Source organism: Salvelinus alpinus, chromosome 22 (assembly GCF_045679555.1).
Source record: "Salvelinus alpinus chromosome 22, SLU_Salpinus.1, whole genome shotgun sequence".
NCBI lineage: Eukaryota > Metazoa > Chordata > Actinopteri > Salmoniformes > Salmonidae > Salvelinus > Salvelinus alpinus.
In genome coordinates, this window is record NC_092107.1 from 36491375 (window position 1) to 36510198 (window position 18824).

At 42.6% G+C, this 18824-nt stretch overlaps 1 protein-coding gene across 1 annotated transcript in view; it reads left to right on the forward strand.

The window, feature by feature from the left end:
• The window catches only part of LOC139549470 (1-phosphatidylinositol 4,5-bisphosphate phosphodiesterase eta-1-like), a 177583-nt gene that overhangs the window by 99328 nt on the left and 59431 nt on the right, over positions 1 to 18824 (forward strand). Inside the window, exons 3-4 of the mRNA XM_071360020.1 lie at positions 8731 to 8877; positions 17757 to 18000. Coding sequence (XP_071216121.1) covers positions 8731 to 8877; positions 17757 to 18000 — 391 coding nt within the window. The remainder of the gene's footprint in view (positions 1 to 8730; positions 8878 to 17756; positions 18001 to 18824) is intronic.

Here is an 18824-nt window from a genome sequence, read left to right on the forward strand (position 1 = left end):
TGACATGGTCCTTAGTGTAGATACTCCTTGTTGACATGGTTCTTAGTTTAGATACTCCTAGTTGACATGGTTCTTAGTTTAGATACTCCTAGTTGACATGGTCCTTAGTGTAGATACTCCTAGTTGACATGGTTCTTAGTTTAGATACTCCTAGTTGACATGGTTCTTATTGTAGATACTCCTAGTTGACATGGTTCTTAGTTTAGATACTCCTAGTTGACATGGTTCTTAGTTTAGATACTCCTAGTTGACATGGTCTTAGTTTAGATACTCCTAGTTGACATGGTTCTTATTGTAGATACTCCTAGTTGACATGGTTCTTAGTTTAGATACTCCTAGTTGACATGGTTCTTAGTGTAGATACTCCGAGTTGACATGGTTCTTAGTTTAGATACTCCTAGTTGACATGGTTCTTAGTTTAGATACTCCTAGTTGACATGGTTCTTAGTTTAGATACTCCTAGTTGACATGGTTCTTAGTTTAGATACTCCTAGTTGACATGGTTCTTAGTGTAGATACTCCTAGTTGACATGGTTCTTAGTGTAGATACTCCTAGTTGACATGGTTCTTAGTTTAGATACTCCTAGTTGACATGGTTCTTAGTTTAGATACTCCTAGTTGACATGGTTCTTAGTGTATATACTCCTAGTGGACATGGTTCTTAGTTTAGATACTCCTAGTTGACATGGTTCTTAGTTTAGATACTCCTAGTTGACATGGTTCTTAGTTTAGATACTCCTAGTGGACATGGTTCTTAGTTTAGATACTCCTAGTTGACATGGTTCTTAGTTTAGATACTCCTAGTTGACATGGTTCTTAGTTTAGATACTCCTAGTTGACATGGTTCTTATTGTAGATACTCCTAGTTGACATGGTTCTTAGTTTAGATACTCCTAGTTGACACGGTTCTTAGTTTAGATACTCCTAGTTGACATGGTTCTTAGTTTAGATACTCCTAGTTGACATGGTTCTTAGTGTAGATACTCCTAGTTGACATGGTTCTTAGTTTAGATACTCCTAGTTGACATGGTTCTTAGTGTAGATACTCCTAGTGGACATGGTTCTTAGTTTAGATACTCCTAGTTGACATGGTTCTTAGTTTAGATACTCCTAGTGGACATGGTTCTTAGTTTAGATACTCCTAGTTGACATGGTTCTTAGTTTAGATACTCCTAGTTGACATGGTTCTTAGTTTAGATACTCCTAGTTGACATGGTTCTTAGTTTAAATACTCCTAGTTGACATGGTTCTTAGTTTAGATACTCCTAGTTGACATGGTCTTAGTGTAGATACTCCTAGTTGACATGGTTCTTAGTTTAGATACTCCTAGTTGACATGGTTCTTAGTTTAAATACTCCTAGTTGACATGGTTCTTAGTTTAGATACTCCTAGTTGACATGGTCTTAGTGTAGATACTCCTAGTTGACATGGTCTTAGTGTAGATTCTCCTAGTTGACATGGTTCTTAGTTTAGATACTCCTAGTTGACATGGTTCTTAGTTTAGATACTCCTAGTTGACATGGTTCTTATTTTAGATACTCCTAGTTGACATGGTTCTTAGTTTAGATACTCCTAGTTGACATGGTCTTAGTGTAGATACTCCTAGTGGACATTGTTCTTAGTTTAGATACTCCTAGTTGACATGGTTCTTAGTTTAGATACTCCTAATTGACATGGTTCTTATTGTAGATACTCCTAATTGACATGGTTCTTATTGTAGATACTCCTAGTTGACATGGTTCTTACTGTAGATACTCCTAGTTGACATGGTTCTTATTGTAGATACTCCTAGTTGACATGGTTCTTAGTTTAGATACTCCTAGTGGACATGGTTCTTAGTTTAGATACTCCTAGTGGACATGGTTCTTAGTTTAGATACTCCTAGTTGACATGGTTCTTAGTTTAGATACTCCTAGTGGACATGGTTCTTAGTTTAGATACTCCTAGTGGACATGGTTCTTAGTTTAGATACTCCTAGTTGACATGGTTCTTAGTTTAGATACTCCTAGTTGACATGGTTCTTAGTTTAGATACTCCTAGTTGACATGGTTCTTATTGTAGATACTCCTAGTTGACATGGTTCTTAGTGTAGATACTCCTAGTGGACATGGTTCCTAGTTTAGATACTCCTAGTTGACATGGTTCTTAGTTTAGATACTCCTAGTTGACATGGTCTTAGTTTAGATACTCCTAGTTGACATGGTTCTTATTGTAGATACTCCTAGTTGACATGGTTCTTAGTGTAGATACTCCTAGTTGACATGGTTCTTAGTGTATATACCCCTAGTTGACATGGTTCTTAGTGTAGATACTCCTAGTTGACATGGTTCTCAGTGTAGATACTCCTAGTTGACATGGTTCTTAGTTTAGATACTCCTAGTTGACATGGTTCTTATTGTAGATACTCCTAGTTGACATGGTTCTTAGTGTAGATACCCCTAGTTGACATGGTTCTTAGTTTAGATACTCCTAGTTGACATGGTTCTTAGTTTAGATACTCCTAGTTGACATGGTCTTAGTTTAGATACTCCTAGTTGACATGGTTCTTAGTGTAGATACTCCTAGTTGACATGGTTCTTAGTTTAGATACTCCTAGTTGACATGGTTCTTAGTGTAGATACTCCTAGTGGACATGGTTCTTAGTTTAGATACTCCTAGTTGACATGGTTCTTAGTTTAGATACTCCTAGTGGACATGGTTCTTAGTTTAGATACTCCTAGTTGACATGGTTCTTAGTTTAGATACTCCTAGTTGACATGGTTCTTAGTTTAGATACTCCTAGTTGACATGGTTCTTAGTTTAAATACTCCTAGTTGACATGGTTCTTAGTTTAGATACTCCTAGTTGACATGGTCTTAGTGTAGATACTCCTAGTTGACATGGTTCTTAGTTTAGATACTCCTAGTTGACATGGTCCTTAGTGTAGATACTCCTAGTTGACATGGTTCTTAGTTTAAATACTCCTAGTTGACATGGTTCTTAGTTTAGATACTCCTAGTTGACATGGTCTTAGTGTAGATACTCCTAGTTGACATGGTTCTTAGTTTAGATACTCCTAGTTGACATGGTTCTTAGTTTAGATACTCCTAGTTGACATGGTTCTTAGTTTAGATACTCCTAGTTGACATGGTTCTTAGTTTAGATACTCCTAGTTGACATGGTCTTAGTTTAGATACTCCTAGTTGACATGGTTCTTATTGTAGATACTCCTAGTTGACATGGTTCTTAGTTTAGATACTCCTTGTTGACATGGTTCTTAGTTTAGATACTCCTAGTTGACATGGTTCTTAGTTTAGATACTCCTAGTTGACATGGTTCTTAGTTTAGATACTCCTAGTTGACATGGTCCTTAGTGTAGATACTCCTTGTTGACATGGTTCTTAGTTTAGATACTCCTAGTTGACATGGTTCTTAGTTTAGATACTCCTAGTTGACATGGTCCTTAGTGTAGATACTCCTAGTTGACATGGTTCTTAGTTTAGATACTCCTAGTTGACATGGTTCTTATTGTAGATACTCCTAGTTGACATGGTTCTTAGTTTAGATACTCCTAGTTGACATGGTTCTTAGTTTAGATACTCCTAGTTGACATGGTCTTAGTTTAGATACTCCTAGTTGACATGGTTCTTAGTTTAGATACTCCTAGTTGACATGGTTCTTAGTTTAGATACTCCTAGTTGACATGGTTCTTAGTGTATATACTCCGAGTTGACATGGTCTTAGTTTAGATACTCCTAGTTGACATGGTTCTTAGTGTAGATACTCCTAGTTGACATGGTTCTTAGTGTAGATACTCCTAGTTGACATGGTTCTTAGTTTAGATACTCCTAGTTGACATGGTTCTTAGTTTAGATACTCCTAGTTGACATGGTCTTAGTTTAGATACTCCTAGTTGACATGGTTCTTAGTTTAGATACTCCTAGTTGACATGGTACTTAGTGTAGATACTCCTAGTTGACATGGTTCTTAGTGTAGATACTCCTAGTTGACATGGTTCTTAGTTTAGATACTCCTAGTTGACATGGTTCTTAGTGTAGATACTCCTAGTTGACATGGTCTTAGTTTAGATACTCCTAGTTGACATGGTTCTTATTGTAGATACTCCTAGTTGACATGGTTCTTAGTGTAGATACTCCTAGTTGACATGGTTCTTAGTTTAGATACTCCTAGTTGACATGGTTCTTAGTTTAGATACTCCTAGTTGACATGGTTCTTAGTTTAGATACTCCTAGTTGACATGGTTCTTAGTTTAGATACTCCTAGTTGACATGGTTCTTAGTTTAGATACTCCTAGTTGACATGGTTCTTAGTTTAGATACTCCTAGTTGACATGGTTCTTATTTTAGATACTCCTAGTTGACATGGTTCTTAGTGTAGATACTCCTAGTTGACATGGTTCTTAGTTTAGATACTCCTAGTTGACATGGTTCTTAGTTTAGATACTCCTAGTTGACATGGTTCTTATTTTAGATACTCCTAGTTGACATGGTCTTAGTTTAGATACTCCTAGTTGACATGGTTCTTAGTTTAGATACTCCTAGTTGACATGGTTCTTAGTTTAGATACTCCTAGTTGACATGGTTCTTAGTGTAGATACTCCTAGTTGACATGGTTCTTAGTTTAGATACTCCTAGTTGACATGGTTCTTATTGTAGATACTCCTAGTTGACATGGTTCTTAGTTTAGATACTCCTAGTTGACATGGTTCTTAGTTTAGATACTCCTAGTTGACATGGTTCTTAATGTAGATACTCCTAGTTGACATGGTTCTTAGTTTAGATACTCCTAGTTGACATGGTTCTTATTGTAGATACTCCTAGTTGACATGGTTCTTAGTTTAGATACTCCTAGTTGACACGGTTCTTAGTTTAGATACTCCTAGTTGACATGGTCCTTATTGTAGAAACTCCTAGTTGACATGGTACTTAGTTTAGATACTCCCAGTTGACATCGTTCTTAGTTTAGATACTCCTAGTTGACATGGTTCTTAGTGTAGATACTCCTAGTTGACATGGTCCTTATTGTAGAAACTCCTAGTTGACATGGTACTTAGTTTAGATACTCCCAGTTGACATGGTTCTTAGTTTAGATACTCCTAGTTGACATGGTTCTTAGTGTAGATACTCCTAGTTGACATGGTCCTTAGTGTAGATACTCCTAGTTGACATGGTTCTTAGTTTAGATACTCCTAGTTGACATGGTCCTTAGTGTAGATACTCCTAGTTGACATGGTTCTTAGTGTAGATACTCCTAGTTGACATGGTTCTTATTGTAGATACTCCTAGTTGACATGGTTCTTAGTTTAGATACTCCTAGTTGACATGGTTCTTAGTTTAGATACTCCTAGTTGACATGGTTCTTAGTTTAGATACTCCTAGTTGACATGGTTCTTAGTGTGGATACTCCTAGTTGACATGGTTCTTAGTTTAGATACTCCTAGTTGACATGGTTATTAGTTTAGATACTCCTAGTTGACATGGTTCTTAGTTTAGATACTCCTAGTTGACATGGTTCTTAGTTTAGATACTCCTAGTTGACATGGTTCTTAGTGTAGATACTCCTAGTTGACATGGTCCTTAGTGTAGATACTCCTAGTTGACATGGTTCTTATTGTAGATACTCCTAGTTGACATGGTCCTTAGTTTAGATACTCCTAGTTGACATGGTTCTTAGTGTAGATACTCCTAGTTGACATGGTCCTTAGTGTAGATACTCCTAGTTGACATGGTTCTTATTGTAGATACTCCTAGTTGACATGGTCCTTAGTTTAGATACTCCTAGTTGACATGGTTCTTATTGTAGATACTCCTAGTTGACATGGTTCTTAGTGTAGATACTACTAGTTTACATGGTACTTAGTGTAGATACTCCTAGTTGACATGGTTCTTAGTTTAGATACTCCTAGTTGACATGGTTCTTAGTTTAGATACTCCTAGTTGACATGGTTCTTAGTTTAGATACTCCTAGTTGACATGGTCCTTAGTGTAGATACTGCTAGTTGACATGGTTCTTATTGTAGATACTCCTAGTTGACATGGTTCTTAGTGTAGATACTCCTAGTTGACATGGTTCTTAGTTTAGATACTCCTAGTTGACATGGTTCTTATTGTAGAAACTCCTAGTTGACATGGTTCTTAGTTTAGATACTCCTAGTTGACATGGTTCTTAGTTTAGATACTCCTAGTTGACATGGTTCTTAGTTTAGATACTCCTAGTTGACATGGTTCTTATTGTAGAAACTCCTAGTTGACATGGTTCTTAGTTTAGATACTCCTAGTTGACATGGTTCTTAGTTTAGATACTCCTAGTTGACATGGTTCTTAGTGTAGATACTCCTAGTTGACATGGTTCTTATTGTAGATACTCCTAGTTGACATGGTTCTTAGTTTAGATACTCCTAGTTGACATGGTCCTTAGTGTAGATACTCCTAGTTGACATGGTTCTTAGTTTAGATACTCCTAGTTGACATGGTTCTTAGTGTAGATACTCCTAGTTGACATGGTTCTTAGTTTAGATACTCCTAGTTGACATGGTACTTAGTGTAGATACTCCTAGTTGACATGGTCCTTAGTGTAGATACTCCTAGTTGACATGGTTCTTAGTTTAGATACTCCTAGTTGACATGGTACTTAGTGTAGATACTCCTAGTTGACATGGTTCTTAGTGTAGATACTCCTAGTTGACATGGTTCTTAGTTTAGATACTCCTAGTTGACATGGTCCTTAGTGTAGATACTACTAGTTGACATGGTTCTTAGTGTAGATACTCCTAGTTGACATGGTCCTTAGTGTAGATACTCCTAGTTGACATGGAGCTGACTCTTATGGCCTCTAGTCATATCAGATCACACTGAGTTAAGGCTGTGTGTAACTCTGTTTGTGTGGGTGTGGGCTGAAATTGCTTATCCACAATATTGTGTGAATTACTGAAGAAGACGGTGATGATGCATCAGATGATGTTACATCTCTATTTCAATTCAATTTAAATCCAAATGACTTCATTGTCTTGGGAAACATATGTTAACGTTGTCAAAGCAAGTGAAATATAACAATAACAAATGAACAGTAAACATTACACTCACAGAAGTTCCAAAGGAATAGAGACATTTGAAATGTCATATTATGTATATTTACAATGTTGTGACGGTGTGCAAATAGTTGAAGTACAAAAAGGGAAAATTAATAAACATAAATATGGGTTGTATTTACAATGTTGTTTGTTCTTCAATGGTTCCCCTTTTCTTGTGGCAACAGGTCACAAATCTTGCTGCTGTGATTGCACACTGTGGTATTTCACCCAGTAGATATGTGTAAGGTGGGCGTACTGGCGGCAGAGAAGTCAGGCGCAGGAGAGCAAAGACTGTGCTACAACGGCGCAGTTTAATAATAAAAATCACTGTGAACAAAAACAAAATATACAATGGGACAAAACCCCGTCGCACACCAGACATAACGTGCACAAACACTTACAATAAGACAATTCCGGACAAGGACATGGGGGAAACAGAGGGTTAAATACACAACATGTAATTATGGAATTGGAACCAGGTGTGTGGGAAGACAAGACAAAACAAATGGAAAATGAAAGGTGGATCGGCGATGGCTAGAAGGCCGGCGAAACCGATCGCCGAACGCAGCCCGAACAAGGAGAGGACCGACTTCGGTAGAAGTCGTGACAATATGGGAGTTTATCAACATTTAATTTGTTTACAAAATCTTTGTGGGTCTGTGTAATCTGAGTGAAATATGTGTCTCTAATATGGTCATACATTTGGCAGGAGGTTAGGAAGTGCAGCTCAGTTTCCATCTCATTTTGTGGGCAGTGTACACATAGCCTGTCTTCTCTTGAGAGCCAGGTCTGCCTACGGCGGCCTTTCTCAATAGCAAGGCAATGCTCACTGAGTCTGTACATAGTCAAAGCTATCCTTAAGTTTGTGTGAGTCACAGTGGTCAGGTATTCTGCCACTGTGTACTCTCTGTTTAGGGCCAAATAGCATTCTTGTTTGCTCTGCTTTTTGGTAACTTCTTTCCAATGTGTGAAGTAAAATATTTTAGTTTTCTCAGTATTTGGTTGGGTCTAATTGTGTTGCTGTCCTGGGGCTCTGTGGGGTGTGTTTGTGTTTGTGAACAGAGCCACAGGACCAGCTTAATTAGGGGACTCTTCTCCATGTTCATCTCTCTGTAGGTGATGGCTTTGTTATGGAAGGTTTGGGAATTACTTCCTTTTAGATTCTCTCTCTCTCTCTCTCTCTCTCTCTCTCTCTCTCTCTCTCTCTCTCTCTCTCTCTCTCTCTCTCTCTCTCTCTCTCTCTCTCTCCTCCCTCTCTCTCTCCCTCTCTCTCTCTCTCTCTCTCTCTCTCTCTCTCTCTCTCTCTCTCTCTCTCTCTCTCTCTCTCTCTCTCTCTCTCTCTCTCTCTCTCTCTCTCTCTCTCTCTCACTCCCCCTTTCCCTCTGTCTCTTTTTTCTCTCTTTTTCTTTCTCTCTCTCTCTCTCTCTCTCTCTCTCTCTCTCTCTCTCTCTCTCTCTCTCTCTCTCTCTCTCTCCCTCCCTCTCTCTCATCTTCTCTATGTCTCTGACCTGTTTGTGTTTTGTCACTCCTATCTCTGTTCCCATCCTGTTTCTGGCCCAAATCAGCTGTTAAACAGTATTTTTTAGCATTATTAATGGCTCTTTAGTTTTTTTTTTGTGATGGTACACTATTGACCTCTGTGTCTCCCTGTCTCTCTGTAGTGGAGCGATGTATGTGTGTGATGCAGTCGGGTACCCAGATGGTGAAGTTGAAAGCTGGTTCCAAGGGGCTGGTGAGACTGTTCTACCTGGACGAACATCGCTCATGCATCCGATGGAGACCCTCACGCAAGAGCGAGAGGGCCAAGAGTGAGTACACATACTTTATCTCATCACCCACGCAATCTCTCACCTTAACCCCTAGTTCTACCCTTAACAGATGCACTTCCTTTTTGGCAACATCGAAGCAATACAAACAATGCTTTTTGTAACTTTATCCAATCTTTTAACCTTGTAGGAATGTCAAATAATGTATTTTTTCTCTCTCTCTGTCTCTCTCTCTCTCTCTCTCTCTGTCTCTCTCTCTCTCTCTCTCTCTCTCTCTCTCTCTCTCTCTCTCTCTGTCTTTGTCTCTCTCTCTGAATTCAATTCAATTTCAATAAAAATTTAAGGGCTTTATTGGCATGTGAAACATATGTTTACATTGCCAAAGCAAGTGAATTAGATAATAAACAAAAGTGAAATTAACAATACCATTTTTTGTTTTTACAGTAAACATTACACTCACAAAAGTTCCAAAATAATGAAGATGTTTCAAATGTCATATTATGTGCAAATAGTTAAAGTACAAAGGGAAAATAAATAAACATAAATATTGGTTGTATTTACAATGGTAAATAATATGGTCATAGTTTCCATCTCATTTTGTGGGCAGTGTGCACATAGCCTGTCTTCTCTTTTTTGTTTATTTTATTTTTATTTTTTAACGAGGCAAGTCAGTTAAGAACAAATTCTTATTTACCAAAAGGCAAAGGCCTCCTGCGGGGACGGGGGCTGGGATTAAAAAGAAATAATAATATTTTTTAAATGTAGGACAAAACACACATCACAACAAGAGAGACAACACAACACTACATAAAGAGAGACCTAAGACGACAACATAGCAAGGCAGCAACACATGAAAACACAGTAGTATGGTAGCAACAAAACATGACAACGACATGGTAGCAACACAACATGGCAGCAGCTCAACATGGTAGCAGCACAAAACAGGGTACAAACATTGTTGGGCACAGACAACAGCACAAAGAGAAAGAAGGTAGAGACAACAATACATCACATAAAGCAGCCACAACTGTCAGTGAGAGACGAGCGACCAAGGGTTGTGTGTGCTTTGGGGACCTTTAACAGAATATGACTGGCAGAACAGGTGTTGTATGTGGAGGATGAGGGCTGCAGTAGATATCTCAGATAGGGGGGAGTGGCCTAAGAGGGTTGCATAAATAAGCAACAACCAGTGTGTCTTGCGATGGGTATACAGAGATGACCAGTTTACAGATGAGTATAGAGGACAGTGATGTGTCCTATAAGGAGCATTGGTGTCAAATCTGATGGCCGAATGGTAAAGAACATATAGCCGCTCGAGAGCACCCTTACCTGCTGATGTATAAATTACATCTCCATAATCTAGCATGGGTAGGATGGTCATCTGAACCAGGGTTAGTTTGGCAGCTGGGGTGAAAGAGGAGCTATTACGATAGAGGAAACCAAGTCTAGATTTAACTTTAGCCTGCAGCTTTGATATGTGCTGAGAGAAGGACAGTGCACCGTCTAGCCATACTCCCAAGTACTTGTATGAGGTGACTACATCCAGCTCTAAACCCTCAGAGGTAGTAATCACACCTATGGGAAGAGGGGCATTCTTCTTACCAAACCACATTACCTTTGTTTTGGAGGTGTTCAGAACAAGGTTAAGGGCAGAGAAAGCTTGTTGGACACTAAGAAAGCTTTCATGTAGAGCGTTTAACACAAAATCCGAGTAGGGGCCAGCTGAGTATAAGACTGTATCATCTGCATATAAATGGATGAGAGAGATTCCTACTGCCTGAGCTATGTTGTTGATGTAAATTGAGAAGAGTGTGGGGCCTATGATCGAGCCTTGGGGTACACCCTTGGTGACAGGCAGTGGCTGAGACAGCAGATTTTCTGACTTTGTACACTGCACTCTTTGAGAGAGGTAGTTAGCAAACCAGGCCATAGACCCTTCAGAGACACCAATACTCCTTAGCCGGCACACAAGAATGGAATGGTCTACCGTATCAAAAGCTTTGGCCAAGTCAATAAAAATAGCAGCACAATATTGCTTAGCATCAAGGACAATGGTGGCATCATTGAGGACCTTTAAGGTTGCAGTGATACATCCATAACCTGAGCGGAAACACATATTGCAAACCCGAGAGAATACTATAGACATCAAGAAAGCCAGTCAGTTGATTATTGACACGTTTTCCCAACACTTTTGATAAACAGAGCAAATTAGAAATAGGCATATAACATTTAGGATCGGCTTGATCTCCCCCTTTAAGTAAAGGATGCAGCGTGGACGCCTTCCAAGCAATGGGAACCTCCCCAGGAAGGTGAGACAGGTTAAAAAGGTCAGAGACGGGCTTGGCGATTATAGCGGCAGCAACCTTAAAGAAGAAAGGGTCTAAACCATCTGACCCAGATGTTTTTTTGGGGTCAGTGACTGCCTGCAGGGAGAAACTTTGTAGCGGTGCAGGGGAAAAAGAGGGAGAAGCATCGGGGATTGTTGCATTAGAAGGGGTGGGAGATGAGGAAATGTTGGACGGGCAAGGAGGCATGGCTGAGTTAAATTGGAATCTTGACTTAATGAAGTGGCGATTAAAGAGCTCAGCCATGTGTTTCTTGTCAGTAACAACCACATCATCAACTTTAAGGGACATGGGCAGCTGTGAGGAGGAACTTCTTGGGGTTAGACCCACAGAGAGAGAACTGCTCCTTAAAGTAACTTAATTTGGCCTTCTGGATAGCCTGAGTGTACATATTTCTCATTTGCCTGAACGAAAGACAGTCAGCCTGAGTATGTGTGTGCTGAGCCTTTCGCCAAATGCAATTCTTCAGGTGGAGTAACTCTGCAAGATCACGGTCGAACCAGGGGCTGAACCTGCTTTTAATTCTCATTTTCTTTATGGGGGCGTGTTTGTCAAAAATACCACTGTAAATATCAAAAAAGAAGGTCCAAGCGTCTTCAACAGAGGGGATCAAGCTGATTCTATACCAATTTACAGAGGCCAGGTCATGAAGGAAGGCTTGCTCATTCCAAGATGGCGTATCAGTCGGACGTGTGTTTTGTCTTGTCCCGTGTAAATAATCGTTTTCCTCGTTTTTTCCGTTTATATTTTAATCTCACTTTCCATCTGAATATACTCTCCTGCAACCCCCAACACCCAATGTGGTACGGATCTGCTATTTTTATACTTTAGAACCGGAACCCCCATCAGAAGCTAGCCAGCTAACTAACTACTAGCTAGTTATCAGTTAGTCACTGCTAGTGGTCTTTACCGTTAACTCGGACACCAGCCAGCCTCAGCTTGGTCAATACATGCCAGTCTGCACAGCGCGATATCAACCCAGAGAATATCGGACTGCTTTTTCTCTACCAAATCTCCAGATTACTACCGCAAGCTCTGGACCTTTACACCGGATCAGATAGCTAGCTGCAATCTGAGTGGCTACTCCTGGCTAACGTCTCTGTCCCGAAGCAAGCAACAGTTAGCCTTGAGCTAGCCTCGAGCTAGGCCAATCTCCCGGCTAGCCGAAGAGGTCCTCCGGCTAATTCTTGTGCTACAATACATATTTTGCCAATTGGCCTGGACCTTTTTTTGCCGACACAGAGCCCTGCCAATCCATCACAACTGGTCTAAATCAGCTACAAGCTAATTTAGCCATTTTTTGCCGCTGCTAGCAGCTTTTACCTTCTGCACAGACACCAGCCCTGTTATTAGCCTGGATATTACTCACCAATTTACCAGCATCGGACTGTCTCTCGACAACAACGCCGGATTCCTGCCGTAATCCCTGAGCCACTACTTCTGATCCTCACAGCTAGCTTGCAGCTAGCGCAGCTAGCGCCACTGCCACGAAGCTAGCACCAGTTAGCAAACACAATTCTACAATTCACAACCTCTCTTTCGCCATCGCCATCCGGCTTGGATTCTCTGTCGACACGACCACGTCTGGTCTGCAGACGTATACCCCACCCGCTGTGCCCTCAACCGGCCTCCGTCTGAGCAGACCCCCTCCGTCTGAGCAGACCACCCCCCGGGCTACTAACTTTAAACGCCGCGTGCTAGCTTAGTGGAGGCCTCCCTGCTCCATCTATGGCTGCCCCCTGGACACTATGATCACGTGGCTACATAGCTGATGCATGCTTGACTGTCCATTAATTCACGGTACTCCATTCTGTTTATTTGTGTTTTATCTGTCGGCTCTGTGCTTTAACTCAGGATCTGTGTGTAGTTAATCCGACCCTCTCTGCCTAGTCGTCGCCATTTTTACCTGTTGTTGCTGTGTTAGACTAGCACCCTGTTATTGCTGCTGTTATCTTACCTGTTGTTTTAGCTAGCTCTCCCAATCAAGACCTGCAATCACTTTATGCCTTATTGTATGTCTCTCTCAAATATCAATATGCCTTGCATACTGTTGTTCAGGCTAGTTATCATTATCATTGTTTTGGTTTGCAATGGACCCCGTAGTTCCACTCTCCGTACCTCTGATACCTCCTTTGTCCCACCCCCCACACATGCGGTGACCTCACCCATTGAGACCAGCATGTCCAGAGATACAACCTCTCTTATCATCACCCAGTGCCTGGGCTTGCCTCTGCTGTACCCGTGCCCCACCATACCCCTGTCTGCACATTATGCCCAGAATCTATTCTACCACGCCCATAAATCTGCTCCTTTTATTCTTTGTCCCCAACGCTCTAGGCGACCAATTTTGATAGCCTTTAGCCGCACCCTCATCCTACTACTCCTCTGTTCCTCGGGTGATGTGGAGGTAAACCCAGGCCCTGCATGTCCCCAGTCACCCTCATTTGTTGACTTCTGTGATCGAAAAAGCCTTGGCCTCATGCATGTCAACATCAGAAGCCTCCTCCCTAAGTTTGCCTTACTCACCGCTTTAGCACACTCTGCCAACCCTGATGTCCTTGCCGTGTCCGAATCCTGGCTTAGGAAGGCCACCAAAAATTCTGGGATTTCCATACCCAACTATAACACTTTCCGTCAAGATAGAACTGCCAAAGGGGGAGGAGTTGCAATCTACTGCAGAGATAGCCTGCAAAGTTCTGTCATACTTTCCAGGTCTATGCCCAAACAGTTCGAACTTCTAATTTTAAAAATTAATCTCTCCAGAAATAAGTCTCTCACTGTTGCCGCCTGCTACCGACCCCCCTCAGCTCCCAGCTGTGCCCTGGACACCATCTGTGAATTGATCGCTCCCCATCTAGCTTCAGAGTTTGTTCTGTTAGGTGACCTAAACTGGGATATGCTTAACACCCCGGCAGTCCTACAATCCAAGCTTGATGCCCTCAATCTCACACAAATCATCAAGGAACCCACCAGGTACAACCCTAAATCCGTAAACATGGGCACCCTAATAGACATTATCCTGACCAACCTGCCCTCCAAATACACCTCTGCTGTCTTCAATCAAGATCTCAGCGATCACTGCCTCATTGCCTGTATCCGCCACGGGTCCGCGGTCAAACGACCACCACTCATCACTGTCAAACGCTCCCTAAAACACTTCTGCGAGCAGGCCTTTCTAATCGACCTGGCCCGGGTACCCTGGAAGGATATTGACCTCATCCCGTCAGTTGAGGATGCCTGGTCATTCTTTAAAAGTTACTTCCTCACCATATTAGACAAGCATGCTCCGTTCAAAAAATGCAGAACCAAGAACAGATATAGCCCTTGGTTCACTCCAGACCTGACTGCCCTCGACCAGCACAAAAACATCCTGTGGCGAACTGCAATAGCATCGAAGAGCCCCCGCGATATGGAACTGTTCAGGGAAGTCAGGAACCAATACACGCAGTCAGTCAGGAAAGCAAAGGCCAGCTTTTTCAAGCAGAAATTTGCATCCTGTAGCTCTAACTCCAAAAAGTTCTGGGATACGGTAAAGTCCATGGAAAACAAGAGCACCTCCTCCCAGCTGCCCACTGCACTGAGGCTAGGTAACACGGTCACCACTGATAAGTCCGTGATAATCGAAAACTTCAACAAACATTTCTCAATGGCTGGCCATGCCTTCCTCCTGGCGACTCCAACCTTGGCCAACAGCCCCGCCCCCCCCGCTGCTACTCGCCCAAGCCTCCCCAGCTTCTCCTTTACCCATATCCAGATAGCAGATGTTCTGAAAGAGCTGGAAAACCTGGACCCATACAAATCAGCTGGGCTTGACAATCTGGACCCCCTATTTCTGAAACTGTCCGCCGCCATTGTCGCACCCCCTATTACCAGCCTGTTCAACCTCTCCTTCGTATCATCTGAGATCCCCAAGGATTGGAAAGCTGCCGCGGTCATCCCCCTCTTCAAAGGGGGAGACACCCTGGACCCAAACTGTTACAGACCTATATCCATCCTGCCCTGCCTATCTAAGGTCTTCGAAAGCCAAGTCAACAAACAGATCACTGACCATCTCGAATCCCACCGTACCTTCTCCGCTGTGCAATCCGGTTTCCGAGCCGGTCACGGGTGCACCTCAGCCACGCTCAAGGTACTAAACGATATCATAACCGCCATCGATAAAAGACATTACTGTGCAGCCGTCTTCATCGACCTGGCCAAGGCTTTCGACTCTGTCAATCACCATATTCTTATCGGCAGACTCAGTAGCCTCGGTTTTTCTAATGACTGCCTTGCCTGGTTCACCAACTACTTTGCAGACAGAGTTCAGTGTGTCAAATCGGAGGGCATGTTGTCCGGTCCTCTGGCAGTCTCTATGGGGGTACCACAGGGTTCAATTCTCGGGCCGACTCTTTTCTCTGTATACATCAATGATGTTGCTCTTGCTGCGGGCGATTCCCTGATCCACCTCTACGCAGACGACACCATTCTATATACTTCCGGCCCTTCCTTGGACACTGTGCTATCTAACCTCCAAACGAGCTTCAATGCCATACAACACTCCTTCCGTGGCCTCCAACTGCTCTTAAACGCTAGTAAAACCAAATGCATGCTTTTCAACCGTTCGCTGCCTGCACCCGCACGCCCGACTAGCATCACCACCCTGGACGGTTCCGACCTAGAATATGTGGACATCTATAAGTACCTAGGTGTCTGGCTAGACTGCAAACTCTCCTTCCAGACTCATATCAAACATCTCCAATCCAAAATCAAATCAAGAATCGGCTTTCTATTCCGCAACAAAGCCTCCTTCACTCACGCCGCCAAACTTACCCTAGTAAAACTGACTATCCTACCGATCCTCGACTTCGGCGATGTCATCTACAAAATAGCTTCCAATACTCTACTCAGCAAACTGGATGCAGTTTATCACAGTGCCATTCGTTTTGTTACTAAAGCACCTTATACGACCCACCACTGCGACCTGTATGCCCTAGTCGGCTGGCCCTCGCTACATGTTCGTCGTCAGACCCACTGGCTCCAGGTCATCTACAAGGCTATGCTAGGTAAAGTGCCGCCTTATCTCAGTTCACTGGTCACGATGGCTACACCCACCCGCAGCACGCGCTCCAGCAGGTGTATCTCACTGATCATCCCTAAAGCCAAAACCTCATTTGGACGCCTTTCCTTCCAGTTCTCTGCTGCCTGCGACTGGAACGAATTGCAAAAATCTCTGAAGTTGGAGACTTTTATCTCCCTCAACAACTTTAAAAATCTGCTATCCGAGCAGCTAACCGATCGCTGCAGCTGTACATAGTCCATCTGTAAACTACCCACCCAATTTACCTACCTCACCCCCCATACTGCTTTTATTTATTTACTTTTCTGCTCTTTTGCACACCAGTATCTCTTCTTGCACATGATCATCTGATGATTTATCACTCCAGTGTTAATCTGCTAAATTGTAATTATTCGATTTATTGCCTACCTCATGCCGTTTGCACACATTGTATATAGATTCTCTTTTTTTTCTACCATGTTATTGACTTGTTTATTGTTTACTCCATGTGTAACTCTGTGTTGTCTGTTCACACTGCTATGCTTTATCTTGGCCAGGTCGCAGTTGCAAATGAGAACTTGTTCTCAACTAGCCTACCTGGTTAAATAAAGGTGAAATAAATAAATAAAAAATAAAATTAAAGTTTTTTAGCAAGCGTCTATGACAAATCAGGACAGGTCGTTTCACTGAGCAACCATTACGAACACGGGCTGTTAAACAGTGATCACTAAGGTCATTACAGAAAAACCAGACTAGTACCTATCAGGATTATTTGTGAGGATAACATCAATTAGAGTAGCCTTTTTTGGGTGTTTGGAGTCATACCTTGTTGGATTGTTAAAAATCTGAGAAAGATCTTGAGAGCCAGGTCTGGCTACGGCGGCCTTCCTCAATAGCAAGGCTATGCTCACTGAGTCTGTATATAGTCAAAGCCTTCCTGAAGTTTGGGTTAGTCACCCAAACTGCTGTCTCTCTCTCTCTCTCTCTCTCTCTCTCTCTCTCTCTCTCTCTCTCTCTCTCTCTCTCTCTCTCCTAGAAATCAATACAATGCCATGTTGTTGACTACAGTAGTGATGCTGTGACTTCAGCCATGTTGTTGACTACAGTAGTGATGCTGTAACATCAGCCATGTTGTTGACTATAGTAGTGATGCTGTGACTTCAGCCATGTTGTTGACTACAGTAGTGATGCTGTGACTTCAGCCATGTTGTTGACTACCGTAGTGATGCTGTGACTTCAGGGTATGCCAGTTTATTTGCTGCAGTGTCTGTCTGGTTATATGTTTATCTCTAACTTCTCCTCGTTGTGGCCTTCATTCAGTATTTAACAGAGAGAGAAACTATCATTGCCCTAGAAGATATCAGAAGCTTAACTTATTGTCTCTTAGCAGACTTTTGTTTGGTTTCATCCATTTTGATCACAAATGAGAGCTACTTAATGAATTCCCGAGCTTATCAGTGCTACGGCTGTCGGCAATATTCAGACTGCCAACCCTGAATGGTCCTCTCTCTTCCTGTACTGCCCTCTTTCCCTTTCAGTCACCATTGATTCGCTGTACAAGGTGACGGAGGGCCGTCAGTCAGACATCTTCCACCGCCATGCGGAGGGCAGTTTTGACCCGGCCTGCTGTTTCACCGTTTACCATGGCAACCACATGGAGTCCCTAGACCTGGTGACCTCTAACCCTGAAGAGGCTCGTACCTGGATGACAGGACTACGATACCTGATGGCTGGCATCAGTGACGAGGACTCACTGGCCAAACGACAACGGACACATGACCAATATCCTTTTAAGACTAACACACACACACACACACACACACACACACACACACACACACACACACACACACACACACACACACACACACACACACACACACACACACACACACACACACACACACACACACACACACACACACACACACACACACACACACACCTATGTCCTCCTTGTACCTCGTAAGAAGAGCATAACAGTGGGTACCCCTAACCAGTATTCTCTCCTCTCCTCTACTGTGTCTTCCTTCCTCCCAAAAGGAAAGTACTCTCCCTCTTTTCATGTCTCCCTCTGCCTGCTGCATGCAGTCTGTGTGTGTGTGTGTGTGTGTGTGTGTGTGTGTGTGTGTGTGTGTGTGTGTGTGTGTGTGTGTGTGTGTGTGTGTGTGTGTGTGTGTGTGTGTGTGTGTGTGTGTGTGTGTGTGTGTGTGTGTGTGTGTGTGTGTGTGTTGTGTGTCTGTGTGTGTGTGTGTGTGTGTGTGTGTGTGTGTGTGTGTGTGTGTCTGTCTGTCTGTCTGTGTGTGTGTGTGTGTGTGTGTGTGTGTGTGTGTGTGTGTGTGTGTGTGTGTCTGTCTGTCTGTGTGTGTGTGTGTGTCTGTGTGTGTGTGTGTGTGTCTCTGTGTGTGTGTGTCTGTCTGTCTGTCTGTGTGTGTGTGTCTGTGTGTGTGTGTGTGTGTGTGTGTGTGTGTGTGTGTGTGTCTGTGTCTGTGTCTGTGTGTGTGTGTGTGTGTGTGTGTGTGTGTGTGTGTGTGTGTGTGTCTGTGTGTGTGTGTGTGTGTGTGTGTGTGTGTGTGTGTCTGTGTCTGTGTCTGTGTGTGTGTGTG